Genomic DNA, 19,171 nt, shown 5'->3' with positions numbered 1-19,171 from the left:
GTGTGTGTGTGTGTGTGTGTTGGTGTTGGTGTGAATGTGCTAATCTACACCAGACAGACAGTGGCTTGTCTCTACTCCAGTAGCTACAATCCTTCATTTCAGGTGTTTCACGAAAAAGGCTTAGGGGTGATTGAGGGGGATAGTCTTCAGCTCTATTTGCCAGCAGGGATGTGCTGGTTTCATGAAGACTGGCATGGCAAAACAGAGAGCATACTCACCTATTATCTCACAGAACATGCTGTTTGCATTGGTGCATGGTTATGTACAGTGAGAGATAAAAGGAACATAAGGAGGAAACACGCAAAAAACAGAGCAACAGCAATAACGAAAAGTAAGTGCTATGATTACAGCTGGAAATAACAGCATAGGGACAATAAGGAAGAATTAGAAATAAAAATATTTATAGGAAAATCTTGATAAAGAATAATGCAGGATATTAAAGAAATGAGTCACAAAGAGGCAATTTCGATGACATGTTATGAAACTTCATAGAGGATATCGCTGACTCCTTCCATTATAGAAGATCCACTGTAAAAAGACATTTCTGTATTTTCAAATCGTTTTTACCATCTGTCTTCCACTTGTTCTCATGTTTCTCTTTCTCAAATTCTTTCAAAGTTCACCGTTCGTATGTTTTGTATCATATTTATTTTTCCTGACTTTCCTGACCACCAATAAAATAAAATAAATTAAATAGACACATAAATAAATGAACCATTGAAACCATGAACCATTGTGGGTATTTATTTATGTTGTTTCTTCAAGATGAATTTGATTTTGATTTGTTTTTATTGATAGCAACACTTTGAATGGTGGTGGAACATGGTGTTAGTATTCATTATGGCCTTGTAACTTGTTAAATGTGAAGACTACAGTATGTCTAGTTCTTGAATTGCGCTATATTTAATATGTATGATGCATCCACTGTGGTTCCTTTTTCAGCCTGTAGTGTGTTGGAATTATGCTGGTCTTGCAGAATTTGTGCAGTCTATATATATGTATATGTGTGTGTGTGTGTGTGTGTGTGTGTGAGATTCGGTGGGTGGCTGTATGGCGTCCTTTAACTGTCATCAGTACAATGACAGCTAACATTTAGGAAACACCAGAACCAAAGGGATCTGTACTTGGAGCAGACATTACATAGTCACTAACCTGCCAAAAGATTATAAGGCATATAAACACAACATACCACGGCTGCTGCTGCTGATTCAGTTTCAATAAAGTCACCACCTAGCCCCGTATAACCAAAAGCAGATGGGTTTGGCTTTGGTAGAGGACTTGAATGTTTAGTCTTTATGTTATCTGGACACGCTATAGCACCTCATGTTCTCCAGTGGGAGTACTCTGTCTGCTCAGACGCTGTCCATCAGCGCTTTCTGAGCCAGCTCTGTACAGTAGATGCCAGAAAAATGACGTGAAAATGTGAGAAGGGACATTTTCTAACTCTAACCCCTCCTTGTCTGTTCATTCTGTTGGGGTGGTAAGAAACAGCTCTGTTGGCCTGTTCGTGTGGTTACGGTACAGTAAAGTTACTGTTTGTGCCTTCCACTTGTTGTGGCATTTGGAGGAGGACCTGTCATTTGTGCCCTTATGGATATATACAGCACCGTACACAGCACCATATCCTCAAAAGTGTGTTTTTTCAGTAACTGTTTACAATTGGTGTGTGGCTGTACCGAGGCCACACTTACATTTACATTTATTCATTTAGCTGACGCTTTTATCCAAAGCGACTTATAATTGTTATGTCAGAGGTCGCACACCTCTGGAGCAACTAGGGGTTAAGTGTCTTGCTCAGGGACACAATGGTGGATGTCTCACAGTGGTAATCGAACCCAGGTCTCCACCACCGCTTCTTCATGTGATTCAGACATAACATGTACACAATTAGATGATATTCACATACAATTAGAAATGTGATGTAAACTGATTTATATTATTTTAAAGGGTAATAATATATTGGTACTTACTGGTGATTTAACAGCATTAGTACAGGCTTCATTAAAAAAAATACAAAAAGAACACTGTAGGTCTAATGGTGCGTTTATCAAAACTGAAATGCGCATGCCTGCTAGTGCAGTGGATGGATAATGAGAGGATCATTTATGATGGCAAAAGGAGCAATAGATATAATCCATGTTGTATGTTACTTCTACTTCTAGATGTGGCAAATAGACAACTTATTTCTGTAACAAAGAATCATGAGCTGCTTATGGTACAAATAGATCGTTGGACAAAAAAACCCTCTGGTAGTCAGGGGACCTGCAACAAAACGTGTCCCACCTGACATACTGTAGTCTCTAAAACAATGGCACCTATTGGCACACATATTTTACCTCAGCGCCATCAGCAGACATGGCTTCCACTGTACAGTGAGGCTATGAAGCTGTGAGGCTGTAAATGATGAAAGACTGCCTATTACTGTGTGCCTTGTGGTCCATGTCTCTGCTGAACATGCCACCCATAATGGATAAGCTGTTTTCCAAGCCACAGCTCATGTTCTCTAGCCCGGTAGCCACTGTCACTACGCAGCTAGTGGGGTAGAGCGTCTGGAGAAACTCGATCCATCATACACTGTAAGTTCAGAGCAAATGCAAGGCGCCCTCAGAAATTAGAAGTGCTTGGAAAAAAAGATCTAATAACATAGAATACATCATACAGCCAAGGCAGCCTATAAGAGCAAAAGGAACTGCAGCAGTAGGACATTTGGTGTAAGGGGTAAAAAGCAATTGCAGACTTTCCTTCAAACTGTCAAATGCTTTTAACTTTCCTAGTTCATTTGGGCTGTCTGATTGTTTTAAGTCAATTCAAAACCCATTCATTTAATTTCCTTTAAGTGAATTGAGAGGACATCTGTAGCAAATATCAAGTTGGCTTATGTAGCATAATATATGATTTTAGAAAAAGCAAGTTTCATCCTCTTCAGACTGACTCTAGCAAAGGAGTGTTGTTATTAAAAGGTTACGATTTATAAATGGCTGCTCTCAAGAGGTTTACCTTTTCTGCTGTTTTCAGGCCTGTTTTCGTCCAGCGTTGTCTTCACTGGGGACAAACAGACAGAGAGCACTATTTCTGGATAGAAAACAATACAACTTCAGATGTTGCAGGCTATACTGTATGGTGATTAGACATTTTCTCTTAAAACTATCTAGACATGTCAATGTGCACTTTTTTAAAACAATTTCAAAGCCACTGCTAGTGCCACTGAAATTCAATTACTAGTATGTGTGACAACCATGTCCCTGTGGCTGCCAAACTACAAGATGCAAACACAATCTGCCCCATGGCCTGATCATACTCACACAGTTCTGGTGTGAAACAATGAAAGTCTGTGGGAACGTTCTGCGATATAACAAATGTTAAGAGTACCACGTCTATGAACAGACCAACATAATACATCTGTCACAAACACGATGATTTGGTACAAACTGCTTATGATTTTTTTATGAATTTTTTGTATTAAGTTAAAGCAATGTTAATCAGTAATTGTAATTTGATAAAAAAAACAGCTTTTATTATCATGGTACACTGAATTGTAATAGGATGAATGGCGTCTCTGTCATTGCCACTCTGGGCCGAGGAGCCTGGTAAAGTGCTGTGTAACATTGAAATCTCAGGGAGGATCTATTGCGAGAAGAGCAAAATGCTTTATAGCACCATATCACACCAACAAAACTCTTCAACAAGCAAGCTATGAGAAGAAGCAAAAAGTATATAATGTACAATGTAAGTTCTTTGGAAGAAGCTAGCTGGGTATTCTCAGTATCAATATCATGGCAGAGGTTGCAAAGAGACCGAAGAAGATGTTGGCGAAGAGAGAAAGGGAGAGTGACGGAGCAAGAGACCAGACATAAGTTAATATCAGGCTTTTACTCATTGGTGTGAGTTAAAAGAGCTGAAATGATGCAGGACAGATGCCGAGCTGGCCTTCTTTCTGTTGGCCTAGTAAGTAATAACTTATTAGCTGGCTTACTGCGACTTGTGGTGTTGCACTTGCTTGATGTTTGGCTGTGTTAGCAAAGTTGTCAACTTGAGCCAGAGGTTTCACAGACAGAGGTTTAGCCACTAGCTATAAATCTTGAGTTGATGTCTCTGACTTGCTAGATAACACACGTATATATCAGTAATGTTAATGTGCTTTTACATTTGTTGCCGTCTGGCCTTGTTGGTTAGCTTGCCACCCAAGTTGCAAGCAACATTATGCTGCTGCTGGTGGAGAGCGGTGCCGCAGCCGGGCGAGCAGGCAACATAACCGGGCAGCAGCCTCTATAAATGTAGCTAACAGCAGAGGTGAAGAGACTGAGGAAACTAAGAAGAGAAAAAGGGAGTAATCAAGCAAGAGGCTCCCAGGCTTTGGCAAGAGCTTTGTGAAATAAAAAGACTAGGGAGTTAATAACTTATTAGCTTTTGCACTTGTTGGTGTGTTAGCAAAGTTGTGGACCTTTTTTTGATCATAAGTAATGTAATCATAACAAATGCACGTGTACAGATGTCCTTAAGACAGCGGTGAATTACACTAACAAATACAATAACATTACAATAACAGTAGGGCTAAAAAATCACACAAAAAACCCAAATCTTCCATAATGTTACTTTAATGTCTCTTTATAGTCTCCAGGATAGTATTTAAAGAAACTGGACCAAACATTTAGAGGGATACCTACTACATGCTGTGTCATTTTGAATGTACACAATGTGATTTTCAACACGATGAGCGGATATGCACTTTCTGGGCTCCCTCAGTAGCACTCACTTAAGGTACTTAGACTACTGAATGAATCTAATTTTTAGGCCTTGGAGAAAACACTCAAAAGTAATAAAATAGAGCTATTATAAATTCTTTCTGTGGTTTAGCTCATGACAGACTGTCAAGCGGTGCAGCCACAAGGACGGAAAAGTGACAACAAGAGAGGATAGAAAAAGAGGGGATATAGAGTTAGACATTTGCAAAGCTCCTTTATACTCCTGGATGCATCTTCAATCAGTTTTCATGATGGCAGACTGCTCACTGACACAAGACTGACCTCGACTCAGCCACTGCCCCAGAGGGATAATCCTAAATGATGATTGCTTTTACATTTCCCTTCCCTTCCTTTGTGTCTCCCTTACTATGCCTCTGTGACTCTTATTTTTTGTCTCCCTCCCTCTCTTTGTTGCCCTCTCTCTTCTCTTTCATCATGAGTTCCTTGACAGAGACTAACACCCATCCACTCACACATGCACCACCAACTGCTCCTCCTGCGTCTGCCGTATATCCCCTGTGATTCCTCAAGCCCGCTGACTTTTCAAACAGAGAGCTCTGTGTTCTGCTGTGCTCCTGTGTCCTCTTCCCACTGCAGCTCACCCTGTGGAGCTCAGTGAACAGACCATGAGGTTGGGTTATGTGCTAGCAATGTTCTTTTGAAGAGTTTCACAGAGCTCTTCTCTTGAGTACACACTTTCCTTTGGTTCCTCTGTCATCTTCAGTGTCCATACAAAACAAAATATGGATAACAAGCTTACGTATATTTATTTTGGAAAAGTTCTGTGTGCCACATATACATACTTCAATAACAGTCAATATTTGTTTTTAAAATATGAGGTCGATCATCCCCCCATTGAGTTGTTTCTTGTTAAAAACAAAGCGTGTCACCAGGAGGCACTCCTAGGGATGCTTTCCGTAATGTTGTTAGACACCTTGTATAACAGTCTGAGCCTGTAAGTATCAAAAAGAAGCACGTTTGTGGACTTTAATTTTGACAGACGCAATTGAGCCAATATTGCAGCCACCACAGCTGATTGTCCTGCACGGATTCCAAAACTTTTTGTACCTGCTAGTCTTTTTGACATGGTTTAAAAATAAATTGTTCTTTCCACACATCTTATGCTGCATGCTCCTGCTGTAACTGCTAGTACTACTACTGTTGCTAGGCTTTTTCCATTTACTGCCCAATTGTCCCTGTGTTCCATGTATATTTGTTTGTTTGTTTTTGTTTTGTTTTGGGGGTTTTCTTCTTTTTTCATGATTGTGTTGTTTATGTACAGTATATCCTATATCTCAGGTAGATGTCTCCTGGTTTTTGTACCTTGGGTGCATTTGCTCAACCGAGTTTCTACAGCCAAAGTGGATGGACTGGAAGCATCAGTGAAGACGAACTCCTCCTTTTTTATTTGTCTGCATGTTTTTCATGTATACACACATGCTTTTTCACCTTCTTTAGACATCGATGCTCCTACTAACCTGGTCACAACTGAAGTAACCGAAGACACTGCAACAGTTTCATGGGATCGAGTCCAGGCAGAAATAGAAGGCTACATGTTGACCTACACCTCTGGTGAGGCCTCCAGTGCAGAGATCCCTGTAGGCCGTGACAGCACCTCATACAGGCTGATTGGCTTGAGGCCTGGAGTTCTCCACACTGTCTACATCTGGGCCTTCAAGGGAGACAAAGTCAGCAGGAAGAGTTCAACAGAAGCTGAAACAGGTAAACTTTGAATGGGACACTTGTTCATTGAAGGAGTAATCGATGGATTTGATCTTTTATGCGTTTCCACAATTAAAGACTTCACAGATGACATTTATATAAATGCCAGACAAATATGTTTAAAGGGTCTGGTGTATGATATGAAGTCAACAAAGAATTCCACAAAGGTAAGACATAAGTGATAAACTACTAATATTTTAGTTTGAACACAGTTTAAGATGTGCAATGTAAGAACAAATATTTTTATCCTCTGTACACTTTTTCAGTGACCTCACAATGACCTTTTATTCTCAGATATCTCAAGTGTTCCTACACAGATTCTTTTCTGTATTTCTTAGCAGCCTGAGGGAAATATGTTATATGTTAATATGTTATAAGTGTCTCTTTTTCTTTAGGTCCTTTGTGTAAGACGCTCTTACCTCAAATAGCCCTTATGTACACACCAATCATTTCCTTTTGATCTTCTCTGTGTCAGTTTTATGCACAATTTTACTTGGTGACAGGAAGCAAGAAGCATCACAGTAGACATTTTACACTTAGCAAACGAACTGCACTTGGCAGTTAGCTTGAAATTTGAACTCTCACCAAAAAAGGCTATTTAACATAATTACGCTGGACTCCACATTTAAAGGCGGTTGAGTTTAGCCTGGGGATGAATATCTGAAAGACGTTTAAGAAGAGCCAATTTTACCTAGTCAACAAAGCCAGCTATTTTGTTTCTCTTGTGTTCTCCTGTCTCTTAATTTTTGCTATTGTGAACTTTAGCAGCTGTCGCTGTCTGCATTAATTTATATTACTGAAGAAAGGCAGCAGAAGAACACTTTTGAGTTCTGACTGGCATATATCCAAATTGCTTTAATAATTCAGTTTAACACGGGGACCAAAACTGTTGGGGCATACTCAGCAGCACAGTGGTAATGATATCTGATATGGTTAGGAATTCAGTATGAGCAGCAAATATAAATCCACAGTTACTGTAATTAATAATTGATCATCACAATATTTTAAGAATTTATTGGAATTGCGCTTCTGCAGGTGTCTGGTATGTTGTGATGTGTGTGTTTGTGTGTGTGTGTGTGTGTGTGTGTGTGTGCGTCTAAAAGCAGGAATGCCTTTACTTTGTGCCGCTAAGGGCTTCCATTACTTTTAGCCAAATGGGTAAAACATGAGTTGATTTGTTTGCTTAATATACCTGTCTTTCCATTTTTTTCTATTTTTATACACATTTCAATTTTTATTCAGGTTCCATTTTCAGAGTTGTACTGGTGCCTTTTGATGAGGGAAGCAGAAATGTTATCTCCAGTAACCTCACTCATGCAGCAACCAGTGGGAGAGCACATTTATGCAAATATCTGAAGTAGCTTGAAACTTACTTTGCGAGCTGGTGATGTTAACTGCTGGTTGCTGTTGAATTAACTATAACATGAGTGATATTATTAAATTATTATTTTGTCATGACAAATGAGAAGGAGCTAATAATTTCACAGATGTGTGAGATTATTTAATTTATGCATATGGTGTACACAATCCGTGATAAAATCAAAGGGCTGTGCTTTTTTTAAGTGGGCTCTTTCTTACCTGCAATGAATGCAAACATTCAGAGTGATATAGAACAGCAAAGAGGCAAGATACATTATGCGATTCATCTTGAAGCCAAACCAGTGAAACTGTATCACATCAGTGGTTCAGATTTTTCTTAACAAGAACAAACAGTGTTCTGTCACCATCTGTTGTTTGCAATAGTAGTTTGCATGTTCTTTAATTAACATAACTTATAGTATACTCTTAGTAGCCTGCATACATGACTAACGTGTGATATGACGTCAAACTTGGATTCAAAACCTCAACAGAATAAAATGTCACATAATTTAAACATTTGTTAAATAACCGTTAATGATTGTTTCTAAAAAGTGTTCATCTTCTTGATGAGAAAATGACTACTTCTGGTTAAAGGACCCCAAAAAAACCCCTCCAAACTACATTATACTGATTTGGATCAGCTATGTGTAGTTCTTGTTAGGTTTGCACTGGATGCAGTGATACCCGATTAGTAGTCCGTACTAACCATAACTCCCCATACAGAGCTGGACGCTCCTGCTAACGTCTTGGCCCAAGATGAAACAGAGTCCAGCTTCAGGGTGTCCTGGGATCACACCCAGGCAGAAATTGATGGCTACGTCCTAACTTACAGCTCCTCTGAGGGTTCAAGTGAAGAAATCCCAATTGGGTCTGACAGTTCTTCATACATGCTGTCCAGCCTGAGGCCAGGTGTCCTCTACACGGTGTACATCTGGGCCATCAAGGGGGGCAAAGTCAGCAGGAAGATCTCAACACAAGCTGAGACAGGTCACACATCTAAGACTTTCTTCCAAAGCTCTTACCAGCTAATGCCAAATTTAGGGTGAAATGCTAATCTACATGCACTGGTAGGGTTTAGGCACCTTAAAACATTTTGATAAGACAACTTCAAAGACAAGTAAGTTTCACAACCTTTTTATTTTTCTAGATGGTTACCTTACCAACAACTGTTTTAGATGTAACTTTAAACCATTAATAGACCAATAGACCAATCAGTCTATTTCTAAAACACAACTCTCCTACTAATGCTCCTACTAAGCTCTTGGCCAAAGGTGAAAAAAAGAGCTGGTACAGCTCATTTGTAGTTTGCACCAGTAATGTATTAATATCCTCTACTAACATGTCCCTCTAGAACTGGATGCTCCTGCTAACCTCTCAGCTCGAGATGAAACAGAGTCCAGCTTCAGCGTGTCATGGGATCCAGCCCAGTCCGAAATAGATGGCTACATCTTAACCTACAGTTCTTCAGAGGGCTCTAGTGGCGAGATTCCAGTGGGGCCTGACAGCACCTCTTACATGCTGACTAGTTTAAGGCCTGGCGTCTTCTACACTGTCTACATCTGGGCCATCAAAGGAAACAAAGCCAGCAAGAAGATCTCGACACAAGCTGAGACAGGTCTCAAATCTACCATTTTCTGTTGAACCCAGTTAAAGCTGTTGAAATACTCACCTCTTTTGTGTTTATGTTTAATACATTGTGTTTTGACAAGACTTCTCCATTGTAAACCCCAAAAGAAAATGTGTTTCTCACATGGTAGACTATTCAGAATCAGCTTGTTTTCCAATCTATCTACTTGCCAACTTCTTATGCGGGTCACGGCTAGCAAAGCAGCCCGGACATCCTTTTTCCCAACAACTTACTCCATCTCCAGCGTGTCCTGCAGTCTCCCCTCAGTCAGCCATGTGGTGAGCATAAGGATGCACTCAGGGCCAAGGCCCATACTTTCAAGTGACCAAAACAACTCTACCTGCTACTGTGGAAGAGAAGCCACTGCATTCATTGTTCCTCTCAGACACTTCTCTCTGTCATGCAGACAGAGGCCAGCCAACATGTTGGGGAACCTCATGTCAGTTAGCCTCTTGGAGCCAACAATATGATCATTTCAGTTGCATGTACTGTGCTACCCAATGTTTGTGACCAGAGATGGAGGACGAGTTGAAGATTGACTTGGGGAATTCAGAGCTTTGGCTCAGCTCTCTCTTCATTAGCAGGATCTGATATGTTTTCATTGCTACATCCAATTCCCCTAATGTTTCATCTTTCTCCTACACTCTATCTCGTTTGTAAAATCCCAATTTACCTGGATCCCTGCTTGGAGCAGCTGCCTATTTATCTTAATAAGACAAGACACATTTTACCAGAAGAGGACTGTGGAAGCCTCGGTCTGACAGCCTCAGTCTGACAGCCTTTTTCACTCCTCCTGTCCACCACAATGATCTTGGGGTGACAAGCACTCTTTGCTCTTCTAACAGGTAATGCACCCCGCCCAACTTCTATGAGCTAGGTTCACCGCAAGCCTGGCTCCAGGAATGGGCTCTAACCCTTGACTCCATATTCAAAACTGGGTTCTCAATATAATCTCTTGGCCCATCACCAGTGTTTCGGGAGTCAGTGGGCAGTCAAAACTCAGTGGATACATGTTTACCTACAGTTCTGATGAGAGCTCAAGTATACAGACACCTTTTGGACCCCATGCTGTCTTTTACAAGCTTACTGAGTCCTTGTGTCCTTTTCATTTACATTTGGGCTGTGAGGAGGCACAAAGCTAATGGGAAGATTTAAACATATATCTTATCTCATATATATAGAGGGCATCTAGATGCAATATATGAAAGTAGACATTCTCCTTGTAATTACCATGATATTACTAATATTTTAGCAGATGCATGTCTGTTCACCGTGGATGAGAAATGAAACAATACATAATGTAGTTTGCATCAGTAGTGTATTAACCACTTCCACTAACATCTTCCTCTAGAACTGGATGCTCCTGCTAACCTCTTAGCCCGAGATGAAACAGAGTCCAGCTTCAGCGTGTCATGGGATCCAGTCCTGGCAGACATTGATAGCTACGTCCTTACCTACAGCTCCTCCGAGGGCTCTAGTGAGGAAATCCCAGTCGGGTCTGACAGCACCTCTTACAGGCTGACTGGCCTGAGGCCTGGGGTCTTCTACACTGCCTACATCTGGGCCATCAAGGGGAGGAAAGCCAGCAGGAAGATTTCAACAAAAGCTGAGACAGGTTAATATGCTATGAACAGGCAGGTTTTTTTTTTGGTAATAATAAGGGGAGGCAATAATCAGATTTTTATATAAGCCAACTATGAGAATGAGTGTGTTAATGCAAAACACCCGCTGTATAAGCAGGGCTGGAAATTGGAGGAGGAACACTCTGTGCAACAGCCATAAGCACTACTGCTATAGCACTGTTTAAAAAATGCTGTGATCTTAGCACAAAGCACGAAAAGTTCCAGTTATTTTTGCATACACAAACTCAAACAGATTACTGCTCTATTACTGTCTGTCTGATAATGCTGATTTGCAGTCAATTAGGGTCTGCCACATATGGCCCTCGTTTTAGGGAATATTGGTTCTACAGAAGCACTAATAGGCAGGATCTTGGAGCAGTATTGTGTACAGAAGCAAGAAAGTCACCTTTCAGATGAAGAGGACACAAACTACAGTAATTTCATTCCTATAGACTTGATAAGAAATTATTTTATTTTACTTTATTTTATGATGAAAAACAGCATTGAAGTTAGTTGTGGATCCCTGCACCCGTAGATGTATTTTACTTCTTTAATGTAAATGTTTAATCTGACAATACTGGAAACACTTGTATTCACAGGGGTCAGGTTTAAGTATCAGAGGTCAGGGAATACATCTGGGTTGTTTCGTTAGTACAGAGGTACTTGCATCATGTGTGAGCAGTAACTTTTTAATACATCAGTATAACCCTTAAAACTGCTGATAGTCTCAAAAACAGTAATTCAGTCAATGTTAATCATCTACTATATTTTTTAGACACCTGCAAACCAAGTGAACTTGGTGTGGCTTAATTTGTTAATCTAATAATAATGATGCTTTTGATTTTATGTACACACAAAAAAGCGATCCATCAATTCTTAGACCATATGACCTTTGATTTAGTCAGAACTTGTTTTCTCTAAACATCTCAACTGTCAGGAAGCACCAAAACTCCTGCTCTGGCAGGAAATGGTTCCCATAGGCCAGGCCAGGTCACCGAGTATGTCTTGCAACTTAGTGTGGGGTAAAAATAGCAGAGGCAGCACATGGTGAATGAGTTACAACAGGGGTATCTTTGTGTGAGCCAGATGAACTGTAAAATCACCTGGGAGCTCTAAGTGAAAGCTGGATCTTTTTCAATTAGGCAGCAAATGGCAGAGTTTTGGATTATAAACTTGTCTGGCCATAACTCATTAGGAACCATCAGGGGCTGCAAAATCAACACAGCGTTGGGTTCTGATAGGAAAGCCATTGTGTCAAAAGATAACATCTGGGACACATAAAAGCATGTGTTACTACAATTGTGACTTTATTGGACTAAGTAACAAGCACCATTAACGTGTCAGTTAAAATTGTCTCCAACCAACATCACTGCGTTTTACAGACTATTGATACCAGTGGTTCTACTAAATTTGTCACTATTCACACAATTTTTTACAGTAACAATTTAATTACCAGTAAAGCAGTTTAATTTTTTCAGCTACAATAAAACTGGCAATTGGTTGAATATAAATTGAAGACAGTGTTTTTACCAGAAGAGAACTGAAAGTATGACTCTTGACTTATAAATAATAATTGTGTGGGCTGATATTGTTCGTCATGCTGACATAAACTTCCTCTAATTTCTTGAGCTACGGGACGTCAAGGCCCCCACTGTTACAGCAGGCGTCTTCATGTCGGACAAATTATTTCAGCGTCTATTTCAGGTCAAACCGCCAAAGCATTTAAATAAGGCAGAGGAATAACTGCCAGTTTATCTGCAGAGGCAGATTGTAACTCTGCAGGTGGATGGTAGTCATCTCTGGTGTTGCAGAGAGGCTGAAAAGCAACAACGTCACATACATTAATGTTGCACTTATCGTTGAGGTAGGTAAGGGAACAAAGGGCGATGAATACTGCACTGCAAAGTTATGTGTTAATAATACGATTAAATACGACTATTAGCATAAAATGATGATTTTACAAAAACAACTATTTAATTTAAGAGACTCTTTTTTTCTTTGGAGTCACTCACAATTGATTATTCCCCAGTTTTAGTGAACAAACGTAAGTAAAAGCAGCACCAAAATCCTCTGCTCACTCAGTCCAGACCTGAGTCGGTTTGATGCATTAATGGACATACAGTAGACACCATGTTCATATGCTGTAATCCTCTCTGATTAATACTCTAATACTTTACACTCTAACCCGCAGACATTGATGCCCCTAAGGACCTGAAGGCAGCAGATGTGACGCTGGACTCTGCTGTTTTGACTTGGATTCCTCCTTTCGCTGACATTGAGGGGTACATCCTCACCTACAGAGATGAGGATGGCCACATGGAGGTATTTAGCTATAAGGTTTGACGCATACTTTGTCACCCAAACAGATAAAAAGGTTAACTTAAGTTTTGGTTGTACTTATTTAGACTTAACATACTGTTCACACTGAATCGTTGTATGTGCACTGACTTTTATCCAGCTTTCCTTCAATGCAGAATCATAATGCCAGAAATTAGGTATTAAACTATGTATATTTGCATTTATTTTTTTATACCACTGCTACATTACTGCAAAAACACAACTTCATATGCAAAACTGAGTATGACTGTGTAGGAGGAAGCAAAAACCTGTTATTCGCCATTGTATAAAACTAGTGCTGCAGTTACTTTGAGCATCCTGTCGCAAAATTGGAATATTGAACTACACAATGCTGGACTTTAAGTCCTGTTTTGGTCTTTGCAAGTATGCAAATACTACTTGGAAAACCGTTTCTTCACAATTTGAAATAACCTGAGGCTGCAGTAAAGCAGCATGTTCAATTTTAGCTCTGTGGAACGCTGCCCTCTTGTGGTCAAAAGTAAAATGAAACTACCGGAAGTCATTTAATGGTTGAAGTGATTGAACTTTCCCATGATACTTTTTAAAGCTTTTCTTAGAATTGAGTAGCCCATTTAAATGTATGTCTCTAATTGAAGTTCAAGACAGTTGCATCACTCAAACAGTGAATTTGATCAAAGGCAACATTACATACCATGCATTATGTTGGACAACTACATAATATAATTTACTGAGTGTTCAGTAAGATTAACTGCAGTTGTTGTTTATTGTGGTCAGACGGTTGAAAAGCAGCTTGCAGCTAGAGAGAGCAGTTTTACCGTATCCAGTTTGGAGATGGGGAAGCGATACATTGTCACCATCATTGCCTATAGGGGCAACAAGCGGAGCAATGTGGAAGAGACCATCTTCAAAACAGGTCTGTACACTGCTGTCTTCCAAAGATTACATGTATAATCCTAGTTCCTTTTTATCGCATTATTATGTCAGTTGTCTGACATTTATCAGATTCTGTCATGTTGCATGTTCTGTACCGTTATTATTAGTAGTATTAAGTAAACATTAATAATGTCATCACATCCTCTCCCCTAGTTGGTCTCGTGTACCCATTCCCCATGGACTGCGTTCAGATCATGAAGAATGGCAATAAGAGGAGCGGTATCTACACCATCTATATAAACAATGACCGCTCCACACCAATTGAGGTTTATTGCGACATGGACACTGATGGAGGCGGCTGGCTGGTACAAATTATTGATAAACTGCACAGACCAAAATACAGTTTCAGAATATTAATAATACTGTTTTTGTTTTTTATCATTATCAGTTACAGTCATGTTTGTTTTATGTGGACAGAATTTGTACCAGTAAACTCGTCACGATGTATAATATCTTTAGTGGTCTTTCAAAGTCTGAAATATTATCCTGATAATGTAGGATCCAGTGTTATTGGAGCTCAACTTTATGAAAATGCAGTACTCCTTTGCTGGAGTTCCCCTTTATTGATAGTAGTTGACAGGTACAATGATACCAAAATTTTAGTGGTAGACATGGTAACAAACAAATTGTTTGAAACATTTGTGTAACAGCTGTCACTGAAAGTCCTGTGCTCGCTGCCTTCAGGTGCTCCAGCGACGTACTACTGGCAAGCTGGACTTTATGAAACGCTGGAAGCAGTACATAGCAGGTTTTGGCAACATGACAGACGAGTTCTGGATTGGTGAGCACTCCAATGTTCTGTCTGTTTTCTGCAGCCATTGAAGCATGCTTATGAGCAGTAATGGAGTATTTCTTCTTGCTTTCACATTCTCTGTCTGTTCCCTCAGGTCTGGATAAGATATATGAGCTCACCAACACTCCTGCTCCTACTGAGCTGAGGTTTGACTTGGGTGTGGGCTCAGAGAGAGCCTATGCTGTATATGACAACTTTAAGATTGCACCGGTCAAGCAAAAGTTCAAACTCACTATTGGCAAATACAGTGGGACAGCAGGTGGGCCTAAAATCTTTCTCCAAACTACTAGCGATATGATAAACTTCCACTGAGAAGACAACATGAACAGCGTTCAGAGCTTACGTTTTCTCTCTTGCACATTACTCAAAAAAAAAGGATAAGAAGAGCAGGCAAGAATGGCAGTGAGACAGACAGAGGTGGGAATACAGGGCTTTCAAGCAGTAGGCACCTCACCCATCATTCTGTGGGGTGCTGAGAAAGCAAATACACACAAACAGTAGGTGGGATATTTGTTCCAGAAACTCATATTCAGCCAGTTATAGACAGTAGCTATATAGGGAAGGCGGTATCTGAAGATGTCGGAGTTTTAGTGGGCTTTGAAGGCAGACAGGCACGCAGCAAGTGGGATGCTGTGTCTACACATACCACTGTGTGCTGAAACAACATATACTGTATCTCTCTATTTTTGGCATTTTATTAAATTTCATCCGCCAGGGACCACGTGGAAGAAAAAGGAGTGAGCAGCAGTCTGTGAATATTTTGTGACTAGAAGAAGGTTACACAGCCTCTTCTTTAGAGTTTTTCAATGTTTAAACACTACTCATTATTATTATTAATTATGGTTGATGATCCCCAGGCGATGCCATGACCTACCACCAAGGCCGACCCTGGACTACTGTTGACTCAGATAACGACATCGCACTGGGTAACTGTGCCCTGACCCACCGTGGTGCCTGGTGGTACAAAAACTGTCACCTGGCCAACCTCAACGGAAAATGGGGAGACAACAGGCACAGTTTGGTGAGTGAGCAGGGAGGCATCTCTGCACTGGATCATACATTGTTTTTTTGCCCGTAGGGTGCTTTCCTGTCATTATTCTGAATCTGCCAATGTCGGGTTAAAAATAACAATACCATTTATAAAAAGTAGATAGTGGAGAGAGGTGTAGTTCATTTTCCTTTCAAATAAATAGATTTTTATAACGTGCAAAATTCTGCGTCAGCATACATGCATCTAAGTGTATTAAATCGTACTGTTCTGTTGTTGACATTAATACTCTCAAACATGAAAGGTTTAACATCAAGAAAATGAAGTTGACTCTTACAGTTGTAGTGTGCCTTTACACCAACATGTGGCACTGACTTTATTATGTGATGACAGATTAATAGCGACCCAGGTTACAAGTTAACAGTCTCTGGATCCTTGAGCTAAGGCTGTAGGCTGTCAAACATCATGCATGCCTCACTCCATCCGTCCCAGTAAACGACTTTATTCTCCCACTCTGTGTGATGTTCTAGCATTTAAATCTGCTTCATTAACTTAAGCTGTACTGTAGACAAACAATAGGGATCTTTTCTAATAATAATGCAAGCACATCCTAAAAGTCATATATTCTTTGCGTTTGTCTTTCTGAATCCCCTTCTGCCTGAAATGTCACTGTGGCAAATAACATTTTCATTGAGTGTTCTTGGTTAATTCAGCAGTTATTGAAAGTTTCAACACTCGGGTTTGGTTACAAAGTTAGGAAGAGTTTTGCTGCTTTCTTTTCTATTCATTTTTCTGCTTCTCCTGTTGCGATGTAGAACTAACCATCGTGATCCCCACCAAAAAATCATTATTTCTGAATATACCTGTACTTACAAAAAGATGAAAATAAAAGAGCAAGCTGACCAAGAGGCTGTTTCCTGGTCAGCAATCAAAGACAACTTCACTCCAGCTCGCTTGTAGTTGTTTTGTTTTGGATTGTTGAGGTGAAGCTGAAGTGGCCCGCATCCATTGGCAGTGATAAGAAAACACATTTCTCACACCAGCTATAAACTGTAAGTGTTTTTTTACCAGGTTGATAGGGTAACAACAACAGTTATTATGTCTAAGGGAGACTGATACTGAAGGTACTGCCAGGGGAGAGCTCTGCTCTTGCAGAGATTTCATCCATAATATTGCCGCTGCAGATGTCTCCTGCAACGTTTGTCGGCGAAATGCAATAACAGTCTAAACAAGTTTGTACTCGCATGAAATGAAGCCAGAGGCTGGTATTTATTAGTGTTTGTCATTCTGCCTGTCTTATCATGCCGCCTGCCTCTTCTGTGACTCCATCTCTCTCCTCTCTGTCTCTCACCGTTTTCGTTTTTGCCTCCCCCATTTCCCCTCTCATTCCTCTTTCACCACTCTACATATTTCTCTGGTCTCTCTTTCTTTCTATATTTCAATCTCTCTCTCTCTCTCTCTCCCTCTCTTGCTCAATCTGCTGTGCTGCTGTCAGGGAGTAAACTGGGAACCGTGGAAGGGCCACCTGATGTCCCTGGACTTCACTGAGATGAAGATCCGCCCTCTGGGAGCCTTGTCCAGCAGGAAGAGGCGATCGTTGATGGCCAGAGAGAAGAACAGAACCACAAACCTCCAAAAGAAATAAGAGGGCACCTTCCACTTATACCACAACAACCCATTGACCTGCCAACATTCTAGATTTGGGTACAGACATGTATGTCTTGGTCTTTTGACCACACAAGAATTCCCTACTGATCTAGTTACCAGTATTAACGCTGACAGTATTTAGACTTGTGGGGCAAAAAGACGAATGCTCATATGTAATAGTAAATTATTATCTGTTTGTATACAATGACATTCATCAGAAATTCAGTGTGATTGTTGGAAAGCGGTGAATAGGAAACTGCCCTGGAGTTGTTTTGAAGTGAAGTTGTACTTAAACGAATTTAGTCTATCAGTTATAAAGCAATTGTTATTCTAAATAATACTGTTTCACTGATTCTGGTAGTAATTTCGATTATAAAGTTGGGAACCAAGAAATCAATTTTTTCTCCTATTAATTCATTAATTTTAACTTTTTCTTTTTAAGCCTTAGAGCTGCAGCTGAGGTTATTTGTATTATATTTGTATATTAACAACATAAATGTAAAGTTGTTATAATGGCCCGTGTGTTTTGTTTTAAGGTCAGTTGTGGACGATTAGCGAGTTAGCGCCCTGAGTTTATTGATTATGAAGCTGGCTGGCTGTGTCACATTAAGCTGCCAGTGTGCCGCAAACACTGTCACATCACATTAGTTCGTGTAGGACAATCCAGGGAAAAACAATAGATGGCTGTTTTGAATGACCATATTGCTCCTGCTTTACATTCATACTGTAGAGACAGCGCATATCAATCACTGTGATGTGCCCGTATCATAATGCCAATAAGAATGAAGTTTGTTTGCCCCATCCTCAGGAACGTAATGACCAAACTCTTGTTTTCAATCTGGAAAGCTGACAAAGGTTATTAATACTGCATTGAGTTTATTACACAATTAAATTTTTTTTTTTCACTTTTATTACTCTCGGTTTATGTGACACGGACAGAGAACATCAATCAACCTTTCTGCTAATCTGCCAGAATTGATTTGTTGTCTCCGCTCCTCATAAATAAATTTCTTTTGAAGCGTTCATGGCCCATAAAGGTTTTACTCCAATCAGTTTCTTAATCACGATGTTCAAGGTCCGAAAAATCCTGTATGTGACTCTTTTTTATTTAGTAATTGTGTTGTCAAACTTAAATGGCTGCTCATTCGTATCCATGCAATACATTCACACAATAAATAAATAAAGGTTTTGTTAAATGAAGACATTGTCATTTTCCTTGTCCAAGGATAGCTACAACCTTTAAGGAACACAGGTCGAACATAATTAATAAGATCAGAGACTGGATTAGGCACCAGATCCAAAAAAAAAAGGAGTTAGTGTGGGGGAATATTTTGTACCTATTTCTTAAGGGGCTTTGTTGATGTAACAGGGAAAAGTAAGACAGGTCTAGCTTAGAGTCATTTAGCTGACCCCATAAGT

General features: G+C 40.0%; 1 protein-coding gene across 4 annotated transcripts in view; it reads left to right on the top strand.

Moving 5' to 3' along the window:
* tnn (tenascin N) overlaps nt 1-18,937 on the top strand; it is a 56,397-nt gene extending 37,460 nt beyond the window's left edge. For 3 of the 4 annotated variants that reach the window (XM_046052114.1, XM_046052112.1, XM_046052113.1), the window contains 11 exons: nt 6,201-6,464; nt 8,547-8,810; nt 9,175-9,438; nt 10,802-11,065; nt 13,264-13,394; nt 14,166-14,304; nt 14,478-14,629; nt 15,009-15,105; nt 15,212-15,376; nt 15,975-16,138; nt 17,601-18,937. In XM_046052114.1, coding sequence (XP_045908070.1) covers nt 6,201-6,464; nt 8,547-8,810; nt 9,175-9,438; nt 10,802-11,065; nt 13,264-13,394; nt 14,166-14,304; nt 14,478-14,629; nt 15,009-15,105; nt 15,212-15,376; nt 15,975-16,138; nt 17,601-17,750 — 2,054 coding nt within the window. In that variant the 3' untranslated portion in view covers nt 17,751-18,937. The remainder of the gene's footprint in view (nt 1-6,200; nt 6,465-8,546; nt 8,811-9,174; nt 9,439-10,801; nt 11,066-13,263; nt 13,395-14,165; nt 14,305-14,477; nt 14,630-15,008; nt 15,106-15,211; nt 15,377-15,974; nt 16,139-17,600) is intronic. The other variant, XM_046052115.1, reaches the window with a different exon arrangement.
* The last annotated feature ends 234 nt before the right edge of the window (nt 18,938-19,171 follow it).

This window comes from Micropterus dolomieu, linkage group LG06 (genome assembly GCF_021292245.1).
Source record: "Micropterus dolomieu isolate WLL.071019.BEF.003 ecotype Adirondacks linkage group LG06, ASM2129224v1, whole genome shotgun sequence".
Lineage (NCBI taxonomy): Eukaryota > Metazoa > Chordata > Actinopteri > Centrarchiformes > Centrarchidae > Micropterus > Micropterus dolomieu.
This window is presented reverse-complemented; position numbering and strand designations above follow the sequence as displayed.